A 27,485-nucleotide genomic window follows, 5' to 3' on the forward strand; every position below is an offset into this window, starting at 1 on the left:
CATGGCCGCTTGCTAAACTCTTCATGACAACTTTAAAAGTTTATCAATCTCATAGATTGCAACTTCAAATAAAATACTTCAAAGCATGTTAAAAATACTGTTGTATCATAACCACATAATCATTCATAGTCGTAGTCATAGATGAAACCATTCTCACATTCAAATCATTGGTGTAGCCATAGGTGAAACCATTCAACCATTCTCACATTCAAACCATTGGTGTAGTCATAGGTGAAACCAAAGTTGTAGCCATAGGTGAAATCATTCTCACATTCACATCATTGGTGTAGCCATAGGTGAAACCGTAGGTGTAGTCACAGGTGAAACCATCTCAGATTCACATCATTTCCACATATAGCATGAATAAATCATTTAAACATGAATAATATATATTTACCTTTTCACTAATACTAGAGATTATTAACTCCACATACATTACAGAAAAATAAAATCCACCTGAATAGGACAAGCACCTGATGATAAAATTTGTGGAAACTTATTTTGGAAAAGCAATGCTAATCCTCTTAGTCAATAAAGCCTACAAGACTATCTAATCTTGGTAGGTCTCGCATTATTGTCTTAGCTAACAATTCTATAAAGATTTAAATCCTAAATTAGTGCTTAAATCCATAAGCTCAAGACTTCTATTATATGATGCAGTATTATCTTATCGAGTCTGGACTCGTAACTCGTAGTTATATAAATAAAGCTATCATCGAAGTCATGAAACTAAACTTATGCGACCCTAACAATTTGAATGTTGTTAATTGTTTGGCGTCGCTCAATGTCCTTCATTTTATCTCTTCAAAATAAGAGGACCCGATTTTAAGGGTAAATCGTCATGTTTATTTAGCTCATGTAGATTTTTCCCATTACTTTTCTATTTCTTTTTTGCTTTGAAAAATCAGATCGTTACAAGAATTGTCATGTTTATTCAGTTCATGTAGGTTTTCCCCATTATTTAATTTCCTATTTCTTTTTTAACTTGGGAAGTCGGATCGTTAAAAACCCAACCTATATATATATATATATACTCCCTCCGTCCTATTACAAGTGCCTCACTATTTATTTAAGTTGTAAATGATTGGGATTTAATATGAATTAGATGTGGAAATGAGAGTTGAGCATTTTATTTAGATTCTAAAGGGTTGAAGTTTACTACAAATTCGACGTGGGAATAAGAATTTGAGATAAATAAAAGTAAGGGATATAAAATAAGCACATGAACTTATATTTTTCAATGAACATGATTCCCACATCGAAATTTTACTAAACTTCAACCATACACAACCTAAATAAAATGACTAATCCTTAGTTCTCATTCTCACATCTAATTCTTAATAAACTTCAACCATTTATAACTTAAATAAATAAATGGTTCAACATTATTTACATTTCAACAACAATTCAAAACATAGTAAATTTTTTTTAAAAAAATTGACGGTTCAAATTGGGAACCGCAGGTTCTAGGGGCAGTTCCGGGCGGTTTGGTGGTTCCATGGTTCGGTTCCCGGTTCGGAACTGAAACCGTCGATTTTGGATATTTTGAACCGTAATTGAATTGGCCGAACACAGTTTCGGTTTCGGTTCAAAACCATCTACCACAGTTTCGGTTCCAAAACCGTCCCGGACGGTCTGGTTCCTGGTTCCGGTTTTTTTGGCCGTCTCTAAGCTAACTGGTGAATTTAGAACTCAACTTCTACTTGTTTCCTCCCTCCCCTCTCTTATTTCTTTTTATTTTTTTCACGGTCCTTTGTCTTTTATATTATTTCTATTTATTTTTCATTGTTTCTATTTTACCATTTTATTTTTCTTTTATTTCTTTATTATATTTTATTATGTTTTTCTTTATAAAACAAGTTTTTTTATTGGTTGTTCTTTTTTAAAAAACATATGTATATCTTATATACTCCCTCCGTCCACGAAATGAGTACCCATATTTCCTTTTTCGTCCGTCCACGAAATGAGTACCCATTTCCCTTTTTGGCAAGTGTACCCCACACATCTCTTTAATTAATACACTCAAAAAGTGGGACCCTTAAACTATTCACACTACACTCCATACATTTCTTAAAACCCGTGCCGTCCACAAATGGGTACTCATTTCGTGGACGGAGGGAGTATAATATATAAAAATATAGAATTTTTTCGTAGCAATTCAAATACCTTTTTTCCCTAAACTATTATTTAAATGCCTTCGTTACAATTTTAATGGTTACTTATTAAATAGCAATTTTAGTAAACTTTAATTAAATAATTTTTTTTTTTTTTGAGGGAAAAGAGAATATCTTTATTGAACACAAGAACATGGGACATGGAGATGACCCTCCACAAACGGCGGGGGTTCATTCCAAACATGATGTGTCGTGATATCTCTTGCGGCCTTCGCTAGAGAGTGAGCGATGGCGTTTGAATCTCTCTTAACATGACGAACTTTAACATGGGGGAGCAGCAGAAGTTCTTCACGACAGTAAGAGGCAATGGCGCCGAGCTCCAAGATATTCCTCTCACGTGAAGAAATGACGTCGCAGGCCCTTTTGCAGTCGGACTCCACCCAACCCTGAGTATAACCGTGGTCTTTAATCCAGGAGAGAGCCTCCTTTATGCCCATCAACTCCCCCTCTTCCACACTTCGCCAGCCTGGAATCTTCTTAGCCATCCCAACAACAAAGTTTCCATCGTGATCTCGAATAACAAGACCGAGGCCCATAGCTTGTTCTTCCTTGAAGAAAGCTGCATCTACATTGCAGATAAAAGACCCCCCTGGGATGGGGTGCCATCCTGCGCAGACAGCAGCCTGCTGCGTAAACGGGGTTCGGGTCGGGGCCGTGACTCTAGCCAATTGCCACTCCTTTCTGGCCCCAGCGGCCAGCTGAATCGAACCAGCGGGAGTCGGGTAAGTGTTTCTCCACACCACACCATTTCTATCCTTCCAAATCTGCCAAAAAATCATGCAAATCTCAGCGGTTCGGTCTTCATCAGTGCCTTCGATGACGCGGAAGAGGAGTTGTTGGAAGGATTCGCTACTACCAGCAATAGCATCAACATAAGATCCAAAGTTGCTAATACGCCAGCACTCCTCCGCGAAGGGACAATGGATGAAGATGTGCCAAAGATTTTCAAAGCTCCCATTGCATATAGCACACGCCCCACCCACATCGACATTCCGGGATAAAAGCTTCTCCTTCGAGGGAAGATTGTTCCTGGCTGCTCGCCATAAAAAGTTTCGGACTTTGGACGGTACCTGGACTCTCCAAAGCTTATGCCATTGTCCCTCGACCATATAACTCTCATCCAGCGTGAGAGAGCTAGCAAGCTTATAGGCGGTCTTGACCGAGTACCTGCCGTTGTCCGAGAAGTGCCATACAAGTCTATCCGGGCCGGAGTTGGGGAGGATAGGAATGCTCATAATATCACGTGCATCAGCTTCGTTCACCACTAGCTTAAGGAAATCAACGTCCCAGCCGGTCTGCTCAGGGGTCAGCAGGTCCTTGACCCTAATACCTGTGAACTCGGTTGGGCAGATGGAAGAGGCCCTGAAGGTGTCATTATTCCGAAGCCAGGGATCTCCAAAAACACGAACAGAAACCCCATCGCCAATACGCCACCTGACGCCCCGCCGAACCAGGTCCTGTGCCGCGCAAATGCTCCGCCAAGCATAGCTCGGGCTGTGCCCGACCTTGGCCGAGAGAAAATCATCATTTGGGAAGTACTTAGCCTTGAGCACCTTGCAGGCCAGCGCATCCGGCTCATCAATGAGTCTCCACCCTGTCTTCCCCAGCATAGCTATATTGAGCAATTGCAAGCTCCGAAATCCAAGACCTCCAAGCTTTTTGTCAACGCACAATCTTTCCCACTTCATCCAATTTATACCTTTTCCAGAGCTTCCTTTATTCCCCCACCAAAAGGTGTTGAGAAGTCTCTCCATCTCGTCAGTCAAGCTTGTTGGAAGGGAGAAAATTCCCATACAGTAAGAGGGAATAGCTTGGGCTACGCCTTTGATGAGGATTTCCTTACCGGCTTTAGAGAGTTTCTTGTCCTGCCAACCTTGGACTCGGCTCCACATCCTGTCACGAAGGTACCTGAAAATATCCTTTTTCTTACGACCAACAAGCGAGGGGAGACCAAGGTACCTCCCGGTGTTGAGCGGCGAGGCAACTCCCAAAATAGAAGAGACCTCTCCCCGAGTTTCCTCGCGAACATTTGAACTGAAGAAAATGCCAGACTTTCGAAGGTTGATCGCTTGGCTGGAGGCTGATTCATAGGCCCCTAGAACTCGCTTTAGAACTTCACATTCCCGTGGTTCGGCCCGGCAAAAGAATAAGCAGTCGTCGGCGAACATTAGGTGGGAGATAGCCGGCCCTCCACGGCCTATTTGAACCCCATGGAGGGATCCTCTGTCGGTCTCATGTCGGATCATAGCTGACAGCCCCTCGGCGCATAAAATGAAGAGGTAGGGGGAGAGAGGATCGCCTTGGCGAAGCCCCCTACCCGGGAGGATAGGACCAACAGAACCACCATTGACAAGCACGTCATAGGAGACGGTTCTAACACAGAGCTTCATCCAGCAGCACCACTTCTCACAAAAACCGAGCCTCCTCAGGATGGCGTCGAGGTAGCTCCAGTCAACTCGATCATAAGCTTTACTTATGTCGATCTTGAAAGCAAAAGAGCCAACCTTCCCCCGAGTTTTTCTTTTCATCGTGTGAATAGTTTCAAATGCAATAAGGACATTATCTTGAATCATCCGTCCTTCAACGAAGGCTGACTGGGCGCGGTCGATGAGTTCCGGCAGCACATGTTTGAGCCTATTACACAACACTTTTGAGACAATCTTATAGAGAACATTGCATAGAGCAATAGGACGGAGCTCCTTCATATTAGATGGCGAATCAACTTTCGGGATAAGTGTGATAAGAGTGTGGTTAAGATCAGGGGGGAACCTGCCCTCACTCAGCCACGAGACGCAGCTGCTGAAAATGTCCGTGCCAATCACTTTCCAGAACGACTGATAGAATTTCGGGTTCAGTCCGTCCGGCCCCGGCGACTTATCCGGGTGCATCTGGGATATAGCAGCCTGGAATTCCTCTTGGGTGAAGGGTCTGATGAGTTCCGCATTCTTAACTTCATCAATGCACGGCTGTAGACGATCAAGAATAGAGTGGAAATCAAGGCTTCCAGATGAAGCATCAAAAAGGCCCTCAAAATAGTGCCGAGCAACAGATTTTATCTCTTCTTCGTTTGAAGTCCAAGTACCATCTTCGCGCTGGAGACGGGCGATGGAGTTCTTTTTACGACGAGCCGAGGCCATAGCATGAAAAAACTTAGTGTTTGAGTCCCCGTCTTTCAACCAGTGTTGCTTCGCTCGTTGCTTCCAGTGAGCTTCTTCCCGAAGCAAAAGCAGCGCAAGATCCTTTCTAGCTTTATGTAGATGATTAATGGATTGAGAGTCCGTCCGTCCTTGGAGGGCAGCAATCCGACGATGAAGACCAGATTTTGTTTTGCGGTCACTGTCTCCCAAGTGTTTGGACCAAATGGCGATAGAATCCGCCACGGCAGTAAGTCTCTCCGTGATAGTAATTCCATGCAAGTTAGTCCAACAATCACGAACAACATGTGGTAGGCTCGGCTCAAGGCACCACTTGTTTTCAAAGCGAAATCTACGAGTGGGAGGGGAAGTGTCCATACCTTTACAGTTGAGCAGTATAGGAACATGGTCCGACATAGGAACAATGAGTGGGGAAAGAATAGCTCTCGGGAAGAGGGATTTCCATCTAGAGTTCGCCATCCCTCTGTCAAGCCGTTCTTCAACTGAATTATTTGTGCCTAGTCCTCGGGACCAAGTGAAAGGATATCCACAGAGGGGAACATCAGAAATGCCGCAGTCCAACACCGCAGCTCGGAACCCAGAGAACAGCCAGGTAGGGTGTTCCACGCGACCTCGCTTTTCTCCCGGATCAAGGAGGTCGTTGAAATCTCCCATGATAATCCAAGGGAGGGAGCTTGTACCTGCAAGGCGTCGAAGGAGATTCCAAGAATCGCGGCGCCTGTTTCTCTCCGGGAAGCCATAGTAGCCCGTGAGTCTCCAATCACCGCTGGCGTCGGTGATGTGCATATCAATGTGATTTCTTGAGTAGCCAAGAAGTTTACAAGTAGCTGAGGATTTCCATAGCATACAGAGGCCTCCACTCCGTCCAATGCAGTCCACAGTAAAGCATCCTTCGAAGTTAAGACGGGAACGAATTTCCTCCATACGATTTCTTTGAGATAGGGTCTCACACAAAAACACGAATTGTGGCCTGTGAGCTCTTACGAGCTCTTGTAGAACAGGAATTGCGAGAGGCTGGCCAAGGCCCCTGCAATTCCAGCTGATCGAATTCATTGTGTTCGGCCGGCTCCGAACCCGGAGCCCGCCGATCTGAGGTTGTGTACGTCGGAGACATCCTCGGCGAAGCCTGCAGGAAAGATTCCGGACGCAGAGGTAGAGTCCGTCCCAGTCGCATCATTTCCGCGACGTCGTTTTCGCTCATCAATAGTCATCAGCGAAGAATCATCAATCATCATTGAGGCGCCAGCATGATTGACGTTAGTAACGTCCTGTAACGCCCTCAGCTGCGGGGAAAGAGGGATTTGTTCTCTAATAATAATGGCGTTATTCAATGGGATAGATGTTTCCCGGATTTCCTGTCCTTTCCTTTTGGGATCAAAATGTAACGGCTCTTTTGTAGCCCTAGCACCCGCCGCCGTCGTGCTAGGGTTTGCATCAGTACGGATCCATTTGTCGCCTGCGAGACTCATTTCACGACGATCAGCAGCCTTGAGCCACGCGCCCCATTCCCTTTCGGAGTTTTTCTTCTCCGAGTTGAACATGAGTTCGCAAAAGTTCTCCGAGTGTCCGAGTCTGCCACATAGAAAGCAGAAGATGTTGAGCCGTTCATACTTGAAGTTTACGACGAACGAGGAGCCATCTTTTTGTTTGATTTTCTTGAACCGCTTCAGGGGCTCAGAGACGCGAATACCCACTCTTACACGCATGTATTGTCGCCAAACACCGGAGGAGTTTGTACTGTCGTACTCCATGAACGTGCCTACAAAGTTTCCCAGGAGTCGCCCTACTCCCTCGGTCAAATATCCAGCAGGAAGATCGTGTATCTGTATCCAAAACGGCAGCAGGTCTAAGGGGACGTTGAGAGGGAATTCTCCACGCCGAAGTCGATGAAGGATGAGCGGGAAGTTGCCAAAAGCCCATGGACCCCCATCGAAGACACGTTGCAGGTCAATCTCATGGAAGAATTGGAATATGTATCTTCCTTGACCAATATCTTTCATGAAGACCCCTTTGCCGGGCCTCCAAATGCTTGCGAGGCGGCTGCGCATAAGGCTAAAGTTGATCGGTTGATCGGTGAGGAATCGCCCCACTAAGCACAGATCTACCGTGATGTTGGAGTCGCCAGAGATGTCGTCGTCTATTAGAAGTTCGTCGTCCTCATGGGAGAGATTCAGGCCAGCCATGCGTTCTTCCATGAAGAGGGGAAGAGCAGTGGAAGAAACTAGAGGAAAAAGCGAGGGATCTCAACGAGGAGAAAAAGCAAAGGCTCTCAACAAAGGAGAGAAAAAAATTTTAATCAGAGGAGTGACTCTTACCGTGACTTTAATTAAATAATTGAATACCTAAATTAAATTAAACACATTCAATTTAATACTCCCTTCATCCCAATAGTAGTGTTCCACTTTCTTTTTTGGGTCGTCCCAATACAAGTGTCTCATTTTCTTTTTGGCAATATATTCTCTCTCTATACCTAATATTTAAATAATTTTCACCAACTTATTTTATCTACTTTTTACACATTTCTTAATCTCCGTGCCAAAAAAGTTATGAGACACTACTATTGAGACGGAGAGAATATTAAATTGAATATACAAATGAATATGTATAATATGAAAAATATATACTTATGATGGGACTGTGTAGAAGTTGTTTTTCTAGATTTATTGTTGCAGAGAGATTATAAGTTTATAAAAGTTTGTGAGTTTAATCTTTTGATGTGAAGCCGTTAAAATTACTTTTGTAGGTTTATTGTTGCTACTATTCTCAGATCAGGTACTAAAATTTTTATTCTTATCGTAATTTGAGAATTAAATGATAAAAAAAATCAACGATTAAGGATATAATTTTAAAAACATAAATAGTTAATTTGAAATATATTAATTTCTTTATCATATATGCATATTAATTAGGTTATTATTATTCATCATTCACAAATATTATCCTCCTACTAAAGAAAGAGTAGCAAACCATATAGATCTTCAAAATAATATACAGACAACAAAGGAAGTGGACTGTAACGCGAGGCTTGTCAAATAAGTCGGTTGTATGTTCATAAATTAGTATACAGCTAGGCTAGCGCAACCTAACCAGTAACCACAATAATAGAATATCGAGAGCAGACATTGCATAACGCACCAACTTCTTTGATAATCACTTAATGCGTTCTTAAAGATATTGATGAAACAAATATATATAAAGCAAATTGATTACGTAACAATTAAAGAATAAATAGGAAAAATGCTAAAACAAAGGCACGTACTCCGTCCAATTTATTAGAAGACCCCATATAGCTATACAAGATGGGAGTGTATAAAAGACGTAAGGAACACTCTCGAGATTTAATGTATCACACTAAGGGGAGTGTATTGGATTTAGATTCTGTAGAATTTTAAAGGATTTCGAAAGTCTGGTGTATTCAATCCAGACTTTTAAAAGTCATTTAAAATTCAGAGGTATTCAACCCAGATATTTTAAAGTCTTTTAAAATTCAGAGGTATTCAAACCAGACTTTTTAAAGTATTTTAAAATCACGTGGTATTCAACATTTCATGGATTTTAACAATCTAAGGATTCTGATGGATTTGTCGGAAAAAAAATACAAAGGACGAAATTCGAGCTTCAGACTTAAGATTTCGATGGATTCCTCTAAACTCCACGCGAAGTCTATGAATTTCTAAAGTCCTTTAAAATCCATAAACTTTTTAAAGTCCTTTAAAATTTTACAGAATCCCAATACAATACACCCCCTTAATATTTGTTATTTTTTTTTTCTGAAAGAAAAAAAAATGGCATATTAATCTGAATAAGCTAAGTAGAGCCAACACGAAAACGTCAAAACATCCAGATCGTTACATCTCTAGAAGATAAAGCAAATTTGACAAGTTCATAAGCTGACTTATTTGCAACACAGCGAACATACCAAAACTCAAAAACAATAGAACGTCTAGTATGTTGAAAAGCTTTCTAAAAATTATCACTGGCCAACTTCAAATCCGCCATAAATTGCATGGTTTCAGCAGAAATGAATTTGTATACATAACCACCGGGCTCAGATCCTTTTTGAGACAAAATTCGATACCCATTAGCAAAGTATGGCAATTCCCCAAACAAAACTATGGGTGTATAACCCATCCGCCTGCCTGGCTTCATTCAAAGCGACCTCCACATCCACCCGCAACAGACCTTGGTGAGACGATCATTTTCAATTTTCTGAATTGTTTTTATCTTCTTGTTTTCAATTTAATTTTTTATACTCTGATTTAGTTTTAAAATTATTAATTAAGATTTATTACACCCAAATAGAATATGTAATTAACTTTTTATTTTAATTTCACTTTAATTTTAAAATTAGCCATACAATTTTTTAAAAATAAAATTGAGTATATTAATAATATTATAATGCATTTTATTTTTATAAAAAAATATTACTAAAATAATTGATATAATGAGAAAATAAAGTAGCACAAATAAAATTATAGACCGTGGATCCCATCCGGACAAACACTTTTATACGCGTCCGCCTAAATTCATTACCTAAAATGATTGTGTACCTGAATCTGTTTATTAGTGGACAGAATCCTCGTATTATTTGGGCACGATTGAAATATCTTGCACCACATATCTGTCACTACCTTGAAAAGGAAAGATATAATAAATTATTTTATTCGTTGCCAATTATTAGCAAAACTTTGTTATGTTAATTTTTTAAAATATGCAAGAATATGATATAAAATAATTTATGGGAATATAATGGTGGGATCACACAAAATAGTTTATAAATGGAAAGAGAGAGTACATGAAAAAAAAAAACAGTAGCGTACTGCGCCTAAACCTCCCCACCCGCCGTCGATTCGCCCCAATCTGTGCGGCGCAGATTTCACCTACTGCATGTTTTTTGCTACAAATTCAAAATAAAAAAATTTATATCTCGCAGCGCCCACCAGCCTTTGTCGCCTGTCTCTTCCAGCTCATCACCTTCACCACCATTATTTAACGATCTCCATTCTGAACAATCTCGATTCCAATTTTTAAATAAATTAACAATTGAGCCCCGCTGTTTTCTTTAAATTAGAAAAGATTGCAGTTGAGTTCTTCACCACCTCTTATGGAAACTCTCCATAGATCAAACAAGTCTTTACAGCCACAGCGAGAAGAAGAGCGCCAGATTCTCTTATCGGAGATGCCTTCCGCCGCCGCCGCCGCTGCGACCAAGACGCCTTCTTCCTCCTCCTCCACTCCATCTCCGCCCAAGGACGCCGAAATTAAAATCAACGGAGAAACGGTTAGTGTGAGTAGTAGCAGCAATGACGCTTCCGGAACTAACAGAATGTGGAGGGATTCCAGCTACGATTTCTCAAAGGACGCCGTAATGAGACCAGCCACCAGCTCCAAGGAGTTCGATTTCGCGACGGAGTCCCCAGCGTCGCAGCAGTCTCCGCTCTCCAGAATCCCGGAGAGCCCCGCGGCCAACAACACCTACGGCCAGCTCACGCCGCGAGAAATCCGCGTCTCCTTCAACGAGACGGTTGGGAACCGCCGGTCCAATGCCGAGGAGGAGCGCGACGAGGTCCTCCTCTGCTCCTCCAACAATTCATTCCGGAGGAAATCCAGCTTCGTCAGGAGTAAAACCAAGTCGCGATTGCTCGACCAGCCGGAGGAATTTCCGACGAGATCCCAAACGCCGAGAGCGCCGCCGAAATCGCAGTTCCTCGGAAAAGGAACGGCGAGCGAGATTGACGAGGACGATCCGTTCCTGGAAGAGGATTTGCCGGAAGATTACAGGAGTTTCAAGTTCAGCATAGTGTCTATTTTGCAGTTGCTGAGTCTGATCATTATCGTGGCGGCTCTAGCTTGTAGCTTAGCAATCGATGTCTTGAAGAGGAAGAAGATCTTCCAATTAGACCTATGGAAATGGGAACTGATGGTTTTGGTGCTGATCTCGGGCAGATTGTTGTCTGGTTGGGTGATTAGGATCATCGTCTTCTGCATCGAGCGCAACTTCCTTCTGCGGAAACGCGTTCTGTATTTCGTGTACGGACTGAGAAACGCGGTGCAGAATTGCGTGTGGTTGGGGCTGGTGCTGATTGCGTGGCAGTGTATCTTCGACAAGAAGGTGGAGAGGGTGACCAACGGACACATTCTGCCCTACGTCACCAAGATTTGGGTTTGTTTGTTGGTGGGGACATTGATCTGGCTGCTCAAAACCCTGCTGGTCAAGGTTCTAGCTTCGTCGTTTCACGTCAGCACCTTCTTCGATCGGATTCAGGAGTCGTTGTTCAATCAGTACGTGATCGAGACGCTGTCGGGGCCGCCATTGATAGAGATTGAGCTGGAGCAGGAGGAGGAGGATAGGGTGATGGTTGAGGTGCAGAAGCTGCAGAGTGCAGGGGCGACCATTCCGCCGGAGCTCAAGGCCAATATGTTTCCCAAGAGTGGGAGGCTTATAGGTACTCCCACTCCCACGGGGGGAAGCGCAAAGAGCCCATCGTTTTCAAAACTCGTGGCCAAGGAGGAGGAGCATAATGGTATAACCATTGAGCATCTGCACAGGTTGAACCAGAAGAATATATCTGCTTGGAACATGAAGAGGCTGACCAACATAGTCAGGAAAGGCGTGCTCTCCACCCTGGATGAGAAGATCCAAGGCGCCACCGCCGATGAAGATGACACAACCGTGCCTATCACCAGCGAAAATCAGGCCAAGCTTGCTGCCAAGAAGATCTTCTTCAACGTTGCCAAGCCAGGCTTCAAGTCAGTCACATTGCATTACTCTTATCTATGCCCATTTCCATTCCAATTAATCGTTTTTTATATTGAGCAGATATATCTACCTGGAGGATATAATGCGTTTCATGCGCAAGGACGAGGCCATAAAGGCTATTCGTCTCTTTGAAGATGAATGTGAGCATAAGGGAATCAGCAAACGCGCTCTTAAAAATTGGGTGGTAAGCAATATTCATTATCTACTAGACTAATTACCTTCCTCCCTTTCTTTCATCTATTATTGCGAAACATATGTCCTCACAAATTAAATATTCCCTGATATAGTCTTAGCTAAACTTAAATATATATATAAATATAGGTTTAGAACTTGTTCAGTGGATTCGGTAAATCACGGTATACCTCGCAAACAAACCTGTTTTTTTTTTCATGAGAATATATACGTGGTGTAGTTTGCTTGTGCACATTGAGTCTGGACCAGTGTAGGCTAGGGGTGTAATCGAATCGAGCCGAACCGAATAGTGGTGTGCTCAAGTTTGGTTTGTTTAGTATCGAATCGAATCTCGAACTTTACTTACCGAATACTTTGAGGCTCACGAGCCCAATCGAGCCTATACGAACTTTCTAAATTTATACTCTCTCCGTCTCACAAAAACATGAACGTTTTTACATTTTTGGGCGTCTAACAAAAACATGAACATTACTATTATGGCCCACCACTATCTATTCTTAATTAATTCATTACTCTCACATTACTTTTTAAAGTGGGACCCCTTTTCCACTCACTTTAACTCTCAACTAACATTTCTTAAGATCTGTGTCATTTCTATTTGTTCATGTTTTTATGAGACGGATGGAGTATTTATATTCAAAATATTGATTATTTTATTTTAAAAATAAATTATTTTATTCAAAATAATAAATATAATAATTATTTTCTTATAACTAATAAAATTAATTAGAGATTTAATACAATTATTACTCCATTAATTTTAATGGATAAATATAAGTTGTACTCCCTCTGTCCACGAAATGAGTACCCATTTGTGGACGGCACGGGTTTTAAGAAATTTATGAAGTGTAGTATGAATAGTTTAAGGGTCCCACTTTTTTAGTGTATTAATTAAAGAGATGTGTGTGGTACACTTGCCAAAAATGGAAATGAGTACTCATTTCGTGGACGGACGAAAAAGGAAATATGGGTACTCATTTCGTGGACGGAGGGAGTATCTACTAATAATTTATATTTTTCAAGCTGAATCACTTGACGAACATGTTCACGAGCTAACAAGCCGAATACTACTAAACTTAAGTTTGGTTTGTTTATTTATTGAACTTCTCTAAACGAATTTGAACGAGCTTTTTTCGAGCCGAGCTCCGAATAGTTCGCGAGCGACTTGGTTTGTTTATAGCCCTAAATGTAGGTTTCTTATAGTGGGCCCTATCCGGACCATGTGCGAGTTGACCACTGTATCCTAGCAAATCATCATATTATGTGCATGATGCCTACTTTCTCTTGAATGTGTGCTACTTTTTCTCTAAATTATTTTAAGGTTCCGAAACTTTTTGCTTTTGGTCACATGATCTACAACCAAAATAATGCTTTAGAGATTTTCAAATGTGGAATATGTAAATAAAGGCAATGCCCGTTATGACATACTCTCTTTGTAGTTGAAAACCAGTGTTGTCAAAGTGCTTGGATAATTGCACTTATAAGTTAGGGGGAAAATACTGATTAGAGGGAGACAATTAATGAGAAATTAAATTGAAAAAGTATATTATAGTAAGGTTACTTTTATAAATTGATTGTTGTTTATAAGATCATGAAAAAACAAAGATGGAGTTGATGAACTTATTTTTGGGGGAGCTTATACGATACTAAAGTTTATTTTCACATATTATAAGCTATTTAATACTGTATAACTTATTTTATCAAACATTTTTCAAGTTTAGCCAAACAGGCTCTAAATGTGTAGAGTATGTGTTTCACTACAGGTGAATGCATTTAGAGAACGGAGAGCTCTTGCTTTATCACTAAATGACACAAAAACTGCGGTGGACAAACTACACCACATGCTCAACGCTCTTGTGGCGATTCTGATTATTATCATTTGGCTTCTCATACTCAAAGTTGCAACAACTCACTTCTTTATCTTCTTAAGCTCCCAGCTTCTTCTGGTGGTGTTCATGTTCGGTAACACGTGCAAGACAACATTTGAAGCAATCATCTTTTTATTTGTGATGCACCCGTTTGATGTAGGTGACCGCATTGAAGTCGATGGAGTTCAAGTAAGTTTTATCGAGCACGCAGCATGTGTTTTTGTTGACTCTTTCTGGTTTTCTCATTCCCTGGTGTGTGTGGAACTTTCAGATGGTTGTTGAAGAGATGAACATACTGACAACAGTTTTCCTAAAGTTTGATAACCACAAAATCTATTATCCAAATAGTGTGTTAGCAGCAAAGCCAATCCACAATTACTACCGCAGTCCGGATATGGGAGACGCAATCGATTTCAGCATCCACATTGCCACTCCATGCGACAAGATTGCAACAATGAAGGAAAGGATCACGAGGTATGAATTTCATTCATCTCCGTCTCTAGATTTAAAATCGAGATCCCATGATATTGACGACGTGCAATGGGTAGGTATGTTGATAATCGGAGCGAGCATTGGTATCCTGCACCGATGATTGTGATGAGAGACATGGAGGACATGAACAGGTTGAAGTTCTCGGTGTGGCTATCGCACAAGATGAACTTTCAAGATATGGGTGAAAGATGGATAAGGAGATCACTTCTTGTAGAGGAAATGGTTAAGATCTTCAGGGAGCTCGATATCGAGTATCGCATGCTGCCTGTCGACGTAAACGTACGCAACATGCCGCCTACAAGTTCAAGTAGAGTACCGTCTAACTGGACTGCTATTTCTGCTTGAATGATGTATACATATGGGGAGCGGAGCAGAGCATAGAAGAGAAGAGGATGCAAGAGATGAAGCAGAAGCTAGGTAAAGCTGACTTAATCTATTTAATTAGGATCCTAGTCTTTCTTGTATAGTTTTCTCTTGCATCATTACTTAGGTCTATCTTTCTTGAAGTCAATTTTTAGTATATGTACTCTCGTGTCATTTGGCTCTGTTCACAATCTAGAAATGAAATAGTATATGAATATATACAGCAATCTGGTGTCAATTTATGGTAGTGCTTTTGGACATCTTTTGTGGCATGTGATAATGGATGGCATTCACATATACTGTACTTAGTGATAAATTTAACAATTTGTTAGGATTGCAATTAGGGCTGTCTAATTGGTTATCGGATTTTGGATAATCCGTTAACCGAACCGAAATTTCTGGGTTTGGGTATCCAATAACCGAATTTTTTGGGTATCGGTTCGGTTTCGGGTATCATTTTTAGAAAAATTTCGGGTATCGGTTAACCCAATAACCGAAACGGGTTAACCGAAATAACCGAAAATTATTTAATAAATTATTTAATATATATATTATATATATTTTAATTATTAATTCATTAATTAATTTATTTTTTATTTAAAAATCGAGTCTTAGCTAAAATAAAATTATGATATGTTTAAAGTTTAAGAATAAGCTTTAGTCTAGTAGATAAGTTTCTTTGTGTATTTTCTAGAGACTAAGATTCAAATCGTTTATCTGGCAAATTATTTGAATTTTAATTTTTTAAATGAGTATTTCGGATACCCAAATAACCGAATCGGGTAACCGAAGCGGTTATTGGGTAACCGAACACCTAAAAATGGTTCGGGAACGATTAGTGAAATATAGCAATTTCGGGTTCGGGTAACCGAAAATTCAGGTATGGATAACCGAACCCGAACCGATCGACAGCCCTAATTGCAATTATACAATTTTCGCGGGGGAGGGGGACCCTGACAAAAATAAAGCCCCAAAAATAGTAAAAGTTGTCTCTCTATTTACCATCACAAAGATCAATATGATCACACTCATAATTCATAAAAACAAAACAAGAAGAGTTTGATTACGACCATTATGTCCATATATATCATGATTATTCTGTGCAAAAATATGACAGTTTATCCAAAGTAATGTTGGAAGTTGGATGTATAGCTTAGTATAAGTACCATAATTTTTTTTTTTGAGAATTAGTAAATACCATAATTTAAGAGTGGATATTGAAAATAACCACTTTGAAATAGTAAATTTAAAAATTGACCATTAAGAAAAAAAAATTAAAAATTGGCCACTCTTATTATTGTACCCTTCACATTATTTTTTAAAAAACTATCTACAAATTCACAACCTAGTCGAATTCACAACTAACACTAATTTTAGTTGTGAATTCAAGGTTTAAAATTCGAATTCACAACTGAATAGTTAGTGTTGGTTGCGAATTCGAGTTTTAAAATTTAAATTCACAATTAGAAATAGTGTTAGTCGTGATAGAAATATTGTACTTTAATAGAAATTATAGTAATCTATCGTATTAGATTAATCTTTCCTACTCTACCTAGTTTCAAATAGGGTTAATTGCCCATAAAAAACTGAACTTTCATCTAATTCTGATTAGCACACAAACTTTAAACTGTGACGTGATAATTACTAAGCTTTTGATTTTATTTGATTTTGCTACTGATAAAGTATTTTATCAACACCTAATTCTAAGTTACGAATTTTACCTAGTGTTTGAGCGTAAAAGTTGAGAGAAATGGCCGAATTACTGAGAGAGAATAAGATTGCAGTTATATTGAATGAAGAGCACGTAACGTTACATGAAAGAGGTGCATGGGTATTTATAGAACACAAGCTAAGGGTAAAATGGTAATTCCATCTCTGAAAACACGCTCTTCGCATGGTCAGGGGCATAGTAGTAAATTTTCCTGCAGGCGGACGATTCCTCTGCTCTGACGCGTAGACAAATCATCCCTTTGTCTTTTGGTGATTCCTCTGAGTAAGTCGCATCCCTCTGGCGGGGTCTACCTCTCTGATCCGAGTGATTCCTCTGACCAAAACCATTCCTCTGATGGAATCCGTTCCTCTTATCCTAGTGATTCCTCCGTTCGAGCTCATTCCTCTGCTCTGCATGCGTAGCTGATGAGGAGTAATATTTTGATAAATTAAAGTAAATTTAATTTTATTTTTATATATTAGTGCCAACTAATCAATTGATTTCTCTACAATTATACAATAAAATAAAAAATAAATAGTCTTTAACATTAAAATAGGCATAAAAAAAACAAGAATGAATATGTTAAAAAAACACAAGAATTAAAATAGGCATAAAAATTAAATACTAGTCTTTAACATTAAAATCGAACTCAATAAAGAGTAGGATTGTTTAAACTCTCAACAACTAAAAGACAAGAAAATATTAACAAATTAATCAATGTCATTAGAACTATCCTTATTGTAATTTTTACCCCCACTCAAAATAACTTTATCAGCTTTCTTAGTACCCGTGACGGCACCCAAATGGGGCACTTTTTCGTTGACGGATGGAGTAGTAATGATTAGGAATCGGATTTAAATCCAACCCAAATCTGTGTGAAATGTATCCAATCGAATCCAATCCTTGACCTACAATTTGTTTGGGTCGGATCGGCCCAAACCCGGTCCAGACCTTACATAAACTCTCAGCAAAACCCATGTTTTAAGTTGGAGCGGGTCCGACCCGCACGTACGGTGTGCCTCCGTGCCGCCCCAAATTTAAATGCATCATTATTATTCTGGGAAAAGTGAAATTAAATAAGAAATAAATGAGAGGTGGTCGCTCTGGAAACCACCTCATCTCAATGGTACATTATTGAAAAATTAAAGAAACTGAAAATATAGAGATATATAGAGAGAGTAAATCTGTGAACTGAAGAATGGCGGCGCCGGTGAAAGTGTACGGTCCTCCGTTCTCCACCGCCGTGGCAAGGGTGATGGTGACTCTCATCGAGAAAGATGTCCCATTTCAGCTCCTCCCTGTTAACATGGCCAAAGCTGAACACAAGAAGCCCGACTACCTCAAGCTTCAGGTCTTTTTTTTCTTACTTCTGAAATTGTGTTTTTGCCAAATTGATGCTCCACTAACAGAATATGGTTGCAGCCATTTGGACAAGTACCAGCATTTCAAGATGGGGATGGGAGCATTACTATCTTCGGTAAAATTATTTCCCTCTCACTGCTTATGTTTTTCTTATTTTGTCACTGTCTTTTTGGCTTTTCTGTATTTCTACTTCAATTTTATTCTTTCTACTCGTACAAGTTGATGGGTTTGCTTCCATTAGAGAGACATGTTAGTTACTATAATTAATATGTATAGCCTTTTGCAGAGCATCTCTAATGTCTTACAAATTATTCTTGAATTACGGTTAATTTCAATGATTCCTTTATCAGTCCGTTTTGTGTTCTATGGTGTGTTTTCTTTAGTTGTAAATTTATCATGAGAAAATTAGAGAGCAAAAAATTATTTCTTGAAATCTCTTGTTTCTTTCCCCTCATTTTCTATAAAAGGGAATTTCATCCTTTCTCATTCCTCATTTTCACCATGAGGAGAGATAATATTATCACACTAGTGAAATTCTCTATTGTAGAAAATGAGGAAAAAGAAAGAAGGGATTTAAAAGGTGATTTTTTCTTTATTTTCATCATTTGCTCATGATAAATTTATAATCAAAGAGAACACATCATTAGTGTTACTGTTGTGAGATTAACTTCATATTCTTGAATGGTTTTTCTAAATCTTTTATCATTGAGACTAGATAGTAGAGTCATGAGGAGTTGGGATCTTCTAATTCAAACCATGTCATGTCCCATATTTCACTAATCCACATTATGCCTGTGTTAAAGATCATGTTTTATCACAAACAAAATTGTGTAAGAAACGAAAAAGTCAAATATTCAAATTCAAGCCCATATCCAATGATATCTTTGTAACTTTGTCGGTGTTTTGACCCGGCCTACTACTGTTTACACAGGAAGCCCCCTTATTGATGCTGCTTAAGGGAAAATATATGCTGAAAAGCCAATATCATGACATGAAGTGCTTGTGAATGGTTTACATGAATTCTTTTTATGTCCTAGAATATCTTCTTGAATTGTTGTTTCTCTAACCAGAATCCAGAGCCATATCAAGATACGTTTGTGATAAATATGCAAACCAAGGGAACAAAGGACTCTTTGGAACAAATCCATTGGAGAAGGCATCAATTGATCAATGGCTAGAGGCTGAAGGGCAAAACTTCAGTCCACCAAGCTCGATCCTCGTCTTCCAACTAACCTTTGCCCCGAGGATGAAGATCAAGCAAGACCAGAATTTGATCAAGCAGAACGAAGCTAAGCTTGCCCGCGTGCTGGATGTGTACGATAAGAGGTTGAATGAGAGTAGGTACTTGGCCGGTGATGACTTCACCCTCGCGGATCTTTCTCACCTACCCAATGCGCACTACTTGAATGGGACTGACGTGGGGGAGCTCTTTAGGTCGAGGAAGAACGTCGAGAGATGGTGGGCCGAGGTTTCAAGCCGAGAGTCATGGAAGAAGGTGGTTGAGATGCAGAGGTCACCAGCTCCAACAACTTCTTGAAAACTTGGTTTTTCATGCTGTTACTAAATGTTGCTGCTGGCATGGTGGTTTGGTTTTTGGACCAACTGGCTCAATAAGTGTTGTTCTTTACCTAATAAAATGATGTATTTCCTAATCTCCATTTGAATCTTATTGTTGTTGTCAAATCTTTTTTTATATTTTAGCTATTTTCCACATTGGTTTTTTGATTAATACTATGAATCATGATGAAGAATTGACTCACAAGTTTCTGCAGCAAATTTATTAGCAAGTGTCACTGTTTCTGCTGCAGTTGTATCACAGAGAAATCAGGACTTTGTGCATAGTAAACATTTCAAGAACTATGAAATTACATCTGATAAATTAGCATTTGCTTTCTCCATAAGACGGATACTCTTGGATCAAATTTGAATTCAATTGTCTAACATGAAACTTTTTATTTCTCCTCTTACCATTTTTAAAATATCTTACTTTTACAATTCAGTACCATATGTTAAAAAAGAGAAAGAAATCAAACTCTTCTTATTTCTCCTCTAACCATTTTAAAAATATCTTACTTTTACAATTCAATACCATATGTCAAAAAAAGAGAAAGAAATCAAACTCTTCTTATTTCTCCTCTAACCATTTTTAAAATATCTTACTTTTACAATTCAGTACCATATGTCAAAAAAGAGAAAGAAATCAAACTTTTCTTATTTCTCCTCTAACCATTTTTTTTTTTTGAGGAAAGAAGCATGCTATATATCAAGTATCATCCAAAATAACACACTCCCTGAGCCAATCAGGGAAATAACCAGTCCAACTAACAGACGATGGACATGATCTCGCAAATTGAGCTAATCTATGTGCCGCCATATTAGCTTCACGATATACATGATTAACACAAATTAAACAATTCTCTCTAGCCACCTTGATAATATCGCAAATGTCGTCCGGAAGGAACTGCGCTTCCTCGTCTTCGTTAGCCAGCACCCTTGCAGCGAGAAGAGAATCTGTGAAAATTTCAATCGGCATCACATCATTTTCCATGCTAAAAATCACCCCCTGCACAACCGCCATAAGCTCCGCCATCATAGGTGAAGAAACAACTCTCAGTCTCTTTGAAGCAGCAGCCACAACCTGCCCTTCCGAATCACGGATAATAACGCCCGCCCCATAGGCCTTAGCTTTGCTGTCAAAAAGTGCATCAACATCGACCCGGAATCTCCCTCTACGTGGTCTGCACCATTTCCGCTGTCCAAGTTTAACACCAACAAAACGATCAATCGCAAATGTGGGTTGGGCATCCTTAAAGGCTTCAAGGATCGCCAAGCATCCCATTTCCGTTGGCCTCTCCGACTGCTCTCTCTCTCCATGTTTAAATTTGCAACAAAAATTCCAGATGCTCCACACCATGATGCACCATAAATCAAACTCCTCCGTCTCAAACTCCCTCCTCACCATCTCAGCCATTTCAATGAACTCAAGTCCTTCTGCACTGCGCATGATCCTCCAAAATCTTGAATCTTTCCAGCAACCTCTCACCAACGGACACCAAAAAAGTGCATGATCAGAAAAATCCCATCGACTCGAGCAAAAGTTACACGTACCTTCAACCGGAACATGATGCGCCCGCAAGTTAACTTCAGTTGGGATCAAGTCCCTGCACACTCGCCACAAGAAAATTTTGACTTTCGGTGGCAAGGTTCGGCTCCAAATGAGCTTACTCCAGAATTTCTTATCTTCGCCGCTAGTGTTGGGATTAGGTGAAAAGTAGTCCATGGCCAACAAATAAGCAGTCTTGACGGAGAAGTTACCTTTAGGCTCCAATTTCCAGCAGATGCGGTCCTCCTCACCATGCTCCATGATAGGCGTTCGCAGCACCCCCTCAATTTCATGGGGGTGGAGGAATTTCTCCATGGTATCAACTTTCCATTCCTTATTCTCGTCTATCAACTCTGCCACCATCAGACCGTGTGCATTTTCTCCGACCTTTCCCTGAATTCTGCCCCTATGAAGGTCGCCCACCCAAGCATCTTCTTTCATGCGAATTTTTGTGCCATCACCAACTTTCCAGATGTGTCCTTCATCTATTAAATCTCTACTCCACGCAATTGATCTCCAAACATAAGAGGAATTGGCAGGAACTTTCGCTTGCAAAATAGAGCAATCATGGAAGTACCGTGCTTTGAAGACTCGGGCAACAAGTGACTGGGGGTTTTTAAGCATGCGCCAAATCTGCTTAGCCAGTAAAGCTTTATTGAAAGCCTTAAAATTCCTGAAGCCCAACCCACCTTTATCTTTAGGCCGGCAGAGTTTCTCCCATCGAGCCCAATGCAGCCTACGTTTCTCATTCGAATCTCCCCACCAAAAGCTTGCACACATCTTGTGTAAATCGTCACAAATAGAATCTGGGATTCTAAAACACTGCATGGTATAAGTAGGCACAGCCTGAATAACAGCCTTAAGCAAGACTTCCTTGCCGCCACCTGAAAAATCCCGTTGACTCCATGTCATCAGTTTTTTCTCCACGCGATCTTTCAAATATCCAAACTGAAGCCTTTTTTGTCTCAAAGAGAAAGATGGGAGGCCAAGGTATTTTTGGATTCCCTCTCCAGACTTCACCGCCAACATCTCCATCACCTCGCATTCATCAACATCCAAAGTGTTTGGGCTAAAAGAAATAGAGGATTTATCAAAATTGATAAGTTGTCCAGAAGCTTCCTGGTAACACTTGATAATGCCTTTAACCGTAGCTGCCGCCTCTTTACTAGCACGAAAGAACATTAAACTGTCGTCGGCGAAGAAAAGATGGGTAATACTCAACTGTCTAGGAATAATAGGAACCCCACTGATCTGCCCCAACCTCTCATAATGTTTAAATAATGAAGAGAAGCCTTGTGCACAAATGACAAACAGAAATGGAGAAAGCGGGTCTCCTTGCCTCAGCCCCCGAGTCGGTTTCACGCTCCCATAAACAGCTCTATTCAAAATAAAAGAGAAGGAGACAGAACGAACACATCTCATAATGAGCATACAAAAATTATCCGGAAACCCCAGTCGTCTCAAAACCGCCTCAAGGTAGTCCCATTCGACTCGATCATACGCCTTGCTCATGTCAAACTTGAGCGCCGCATATCCTTTTTTGCCTTTCTTTCTACTCCGGATCCAATGTTGGCATTCAAAGCTAATGAGGACGTTATCCGTGATTTGACGTCCTTTAATGAACGCGCTTTGAGCCTCGTCAATGACTCTACCCATGATGGGTCTCATACGATTCACGAGAACCTTGGAGACAATCTTATAGATGGTGTTGCATAAGCTGAGAGGTCTGAAATCAGCAACTTTTTTCGGCTTATCAATTTTTGGGATGAGTCCAATGAGAGTGTGATTCCATTCTTTCAAATCTTCTCGTCCGTTCAAAACTTGCAAGACACTATTTGTGACAAAATTCCCAACAGCCGGCCAAAATCGCTGAAAGAATCGAGCGTTAAAGCCATCGGGTCCAGGAGACTTAGTAGGATGCATTTCAAACACTACACGACGGATCTCCTCACCTTCAAACGGGGCCTCCAGATCTGCTGCCTCAGCCTCACTAATACTCTCCTCAATCTTGCTAACAACCTCCAAAATATCCTCCTGATTCGGCCTACAAGAGCGGAACATCTGTCGGAAATACTTCAAAATGATATCTGCCTTATCACGTTCCTCCGTCAAGACCTGGCCTGTTTCATCTTGGAGTTCTTTAATGGTGTTCTTCTTCCGCCTCTTGGAGGCTTGCGCATGAAAAGCACCTGTATTCCTGTCCCCGTTGGCGAGCCAGTTAACTCGGGCTCGCTGTTTCCAGTGACATGCTTGGGCCTCAACAAGTGTCTCAATTCTTTTGGAAAGCTCAAAAATATCTTGGGGTGAAGCTTTGTCGTCGAGGTTCTTCATGAGCTTTTGCCTATCTTTCCTTAGTTGTACCACCTTTTTATCCATCTGTCCAAATTTCTCTTTCGCCCAAGATTCCAAGTAATCTTTACATCTATGTAACCTGCGAGGCAAATCTAATATGTATTGATTAGCAGTCCACTCGCATAGGAAATCCGGAACAAAATCATGGTCCAGGAACCATTTGTCCTCGAAGTGGAATCTCCCTTTACCAAAGTTAATGATAGGTTCCTCCTCCGGAATAAGCTGGCATAGAATAGGTCGGTGATCCGAACCATGAAAATCAAGAGCTCGATACGACGCGTTTGGATAACAAGAGCTCAAAGTCATGTTGCCCAGAAAACGATCCAGCCGTTCAAAAATTGGATCTTCAGCACGCCTGTTCATCCAAGTAAAACCACGATCCGGGTAAGGAATATCAGTCAGCCTACAATAAAAGAGGGTACTATTGAATGCCTCCATCTGAGTATGAGCCCTCATCCTTCCTCCTTTCTTATCCGAGTCCCGTAGTATTTCGTTAAAATCCCCTCCCACGAGCCATGGAATGTCAGTCATGGGGGCCAAGTCGCTCAACCTCTTCAATAATTCCCAAGAATGCTTCCTTTGGCAGCTTTCAGGATGGCCGTAGAACCCGGTGAAACGCCACTTCTTACCTGCCGTGGTCACGTAACAGTCAATGTGGCCCGGGGAGTAAGAAAGAATCTGAACATCATCCTTTTCCTTCCATAACAGTGCCAGGCCTCCTTTGCTTCCCATCGCGTCGACAAAGAAAGCCCCTTCATAGCCAAGTTGTGCACGCCAATGTCTACATTTATGTGTAACGAGTTTTGTTTCACATATAAACACAATACCCGGGGAAGATCCGGCAAGAAGTTGCCGGAGATCATGGAATGCACAGGGGTTTCCCAGCCCTCGTGCATTCCAAGCAAGGCAACTCATGGCGATCGGCGGGGCTGCTCGGCAGCCTCCGCCGTTAGAATGTTGGTATTTGCCTTTTCAAGAGCTTCCTCTGTTGCCACCCTCTTCTTAACCTGCTCGTCCATCATCTCTCTTCCCTCCCAAACAATTCTTTTATGTCCTGGCTTCCCTCCACCATCAGCTCCCTCAGTTTTCCCTCTGTCCCCCTCCCCTCCCTTAAGCTCCCTTGCCAACCTTTTCCACCCCTTACCCATCAGGTTCGCATTTCCTTTCCCGTGAGCTTTTTTATTGTATGTCCTGCTATCCTGCAAAAGCTTGCCTTCCCCCCCCTTTTTAGATATTGTTTCCAGCTTGCTCTCGCCCCTTCGAAAAAATTTAGCAGCTTCATCCTCTTCCCCATTCCCTTTTCTTTCATCACCCTCACCTTTCTTCCCTCCTTCACCAGCCCTATAACTCTCCTGAACAGACCCCTTTCTCCCAGCACTGTCGCCCACCCCCCCCTTCTCATTCCCACAAAAAGTTGTGGAGCCTCCCTCCCCGCTAACCCCTCCGCCTCCCTCAAAAGACAAAACACCAGTCTCCTGCCTAAACTCAACCACCATGTCAACCTCCCTCGTCAAATCCTTATCCAGCACAGTCCCAACGGCCTCTCCTTCCAGCGCCATCTCAGAGAGAGAGCGCTCTCCGCCGGCAGCAGCATTCTCCACCAATTGCAAAGAGCTGGCGTGCTCATTGCCAATTCTCGGTGTTGCTCGTGGTGGAGGTCTCGGTCCCCTAACATTCTCCTTGGCCTCAAACCTCACAAATTGATTTTTGTTACTCGTTCCAGTTGAGTGCGTTGTACGTCTATAGTCAATCCCCCTTCCCGCCTTCATCCACATACCAAAGCTCAGGTTTTCTTTCATTTCGTCACTCCCTTCACAATCTTTAAGGGTATGCCCAATTTTTCCACACGCAAAGCAAAGAAGCTCAGGGAGTTTTTCGTACAGAACAAGAATCATCGTTTCATCCTTTTCCCCTTCCGCCGTGATTGGAATCCCACGAATGAGCGGTTCATCAATCGGACGAATCACCCTAGCGCGAGCATAGCGGCCCAGACAAAGCCCTCGCACCCCTTCATCCACCTCCTGAACAGACCCCACCTGTGCAGCAATCCTCCGTAAAATATTTGTCTCCATGCACGCAATAGGGAGGTTATGAAGTTGAATCCAGAAAGAAATTTCGTTAAACTCAGTCATTAATGCCGTTTGCATGGACTCCACCCTCTTAAAGAGCATTAACTCTGAGAACCAGTGCCAGGGCCCCTCTGTCATAATCCTCTCTCTGTCCGAATCTAGATCGAGTGATAAGGCAAAAAGGTTAATGCCAACAATCTCAATCTCACAAACCCCACGAATTTGGAGAATGTCAGGTAATTTTTCCTTAAGGGCCTCCCGATTTGGCTGTCGTTTCCCAAATATTTTACCAACAAGAATCTTCGATGCCCTAGAACTCCCACGTGCTTTCTCAGAAGTGGAAAGAACAATAGGACTAGTTTTTCCGCCCACCGACAGTTTGAGGGCCTCTACCCTTTTCGCAATCTCCTCCGGGTCCATCTAGCTTTGGGAACAAAAGACAGAGAAACGCAGAATAGAAGCAGAAAAGAGATCCCACCAGAAGCTTCTCTCCAGCAATTGGAGGAAAAACCAAGCTTTTCCGAAGAAAAACGACAACTTCTCTCTCAGAAATCCAGTCGCCAGAAGGTTCGCAAGGGTTTCGTGAGAGGAAAACTAGTATATGGCGGTAGTTTGGTGTTTTTAGTTCAAACTTTTGATTTTTCTCCTCTAACCATTTTTAAAATAGTATCTACTTTTACAATTCAATACCATATGTCAAAAAAGAGAAAGAAAACAAACATACGGCCTACAGGGAAGTCATAATATATAGGGAAAATTGCACCTAAATACACAAACTTTGCCAAAAATTCATATTTGACGCGAAGTTAGGATTTTACATTTTAATACACCAACTTTCGTTGTTGTCCAAATTTGACACGACTTAATTCTTAAAAAATAAAAAAAACAACCCATTTTTGTAAATAATTATACAAAGACCCACTTATGTTATAATTTGGGACATTTAAACCAAAACAAGATATTTCCTTATGATGTTTTCTTTTAAACCATTTTAGGCGCGGATCAAAGATTAAAAGAAAACATCATAAGGAAATATCTTGTTTTGGTTTAAATGTCCCAAATAATAACATAAGTGAGTCTTTGTATAATTATTTACAAAAATTGGTTGTTTTTTGAATTTTTAAGAATTAAATTGTGTCAAATTTGGACAACAACGAAAATTGGTGTATTAAAATATAAAATCCTAACTTCGCGTCAAATATGAATTTTTGACAAAATTTGTGTATTTTCACGCAATTACCCCTAATATATATAACAAAAATCAGAAACTCCTCTCTTTTTTTTTTTTCTTTTTTTTGTTTTAAAGTTAGGCACGCTTTGGTATATCCGATCCGTCCAAACTAAATTATACATGCAAATTAATAATTATGCTTAATAAATTTTAATTGGATATTGATAAACTATAATTGAAAATTAATAAAAGATAACTTAAATTTATAAACCTAATTAATTAAGATTAATAAACTCAAATTAAAGTAATTTTAGTTAAATTGTAATAAATGACAATTAGTAAATTCTAATTATTAATAGCAGTCGTCCACAAGTTTCTATACTACCAAAAAAAAAAATATTATACTTTATATCCAAATCCTTATAGTTGGATCCCGGAATCCCCTTGTTTCGCTCTTTACATAAGTAAAATCAAATTAATACTTCATTCGTCCACAAAATGTTGTTCTAATTTATTATTTTGATATGTCTATCAAAAAGTTGTCATAATCTATTTTTAGTAATAATTTGTGGATCTCTTTACCCACTCACTAACATCCCACGCTAAAGCTTTTGAATGCAAAAAGTTGGAGATAAAATTAATTTTGATTTAGCTGTCAATATAGAGCAAACACCATTATATATTTTTTAGGTTATCCTAGTTATCTTTGTAAT

The 27,485-nt window shown here is 40.5% G+C and overlaps 2 protein-coding genes across 2 annotated transcripts; both read left to right on the top strand.

The window, feature by feature from the left end:
- The first annotated feature begins 9,942 nt into the window (after nt 1–9,942).
- On the top strand, nt 9,943–15,231 carry LOC131012985 (mechanosensitive ion channel protein 8-like). Its single transcript, XM_057940976.1, has 5 exons — nt 9,943–12,079; nt 12,150–12,273; nt 14,045–14,338; nt 14,421–14,623; nt 14,698–15,231. Exons 1-5 carry the CDS (start codon nt 10,434–10,436, stop codon nt 14,984–14,986), a joined length of 2,556 nt encoding a protein of 851 aa, XP_057796959.1. The 5' UTR covers nt 9,943–10,433; the 3' UTR covers nt 14,987–15,231.
- Nucleotides 15,232–17,708: 2,477 nt separating this feature from the next.
- Nucleotides 17,709–19,806, top strand: LOC131013015 (glutathione S-transferase-like). Its single transcript, XM_057941015.1, has 3 exons — nt 17,709–18,066; nt 18,138–18,192; nt 19,148–19,806. The coding sequence occupies exons 1-3, from the start codon at nt 17,914–17,916 to the stop codon at nt 19,612–19,614; spliced, it is 675 nt and encodes a 224-aa protein (XP_057796998.1). The 5' UTR covers nt 17,709–17,913; the 3' UTR covers nt 19,615–19,806.
- Nucleotides 19,807–27,485: the final 7,679 nt, after the last annotated feature.

The sequence above is a fragment of the Salvia miltiorrhiza genome, chromosome 2, assembly GCF_028751815.1.
Source record: "Salvia miltiorrhiza cultivar Shanhuang (shh) chromosome 2, IMPLAD_Smil_shh, whole genome shotgun sequence".
Lineage (NCBI taxonomy): Eukaryota > Viridiplantae > Streptophyta > Magnoliopsida > Lamiales > Lamiaceae > Salvia > Salvia miltiorrhiza.

Bases quoted from the DNA above. Each gene is read 5' to 3' on its own strand.
- LOC131012985 (XM_057940976.1), top strand. From the start codon at position 10,434: ATGGAAACTCTCCATAGATCAAACAAGTCTTTACAGCCACAGCGAGAA. The intron at 12,080-12,149 runs GTCAGTCACATT...TATATTGAGCAG, and splicing joins GTTGCCAAGCCAGGCTTCAA to ATATATCTACCTGGAGGATA. The intron at 12,274-14,044 runs GTAAGCAATATT...GTTTCACTACAG, and splicing joins GCGCTCTTAAAAATTGGGTG to GTGAATGCATTTAGAGAACG.
- LOC131013015 (XM_057941015.1), top strand. From the start codon at position 17,914: ATGGCGGCGCCGGTGAAAGTGTACGGTCCTCCGTTCTCCACCGCCGTG. The intron at 18,067-18,137 runs GTCTTTTTTTTC...ATATGGTTGCAG, and splicing joins CCGACTACCTCAAGCTTCAG to CCATTTGGACAAGTACCAGC. The intron at 18,193-19,147 runs GTAAAATTATTT...TTCTCTAACCAG, and splicing joins TGGGAGCATTACTATCTTCG to AATCCAGAGCCATATCAAGA.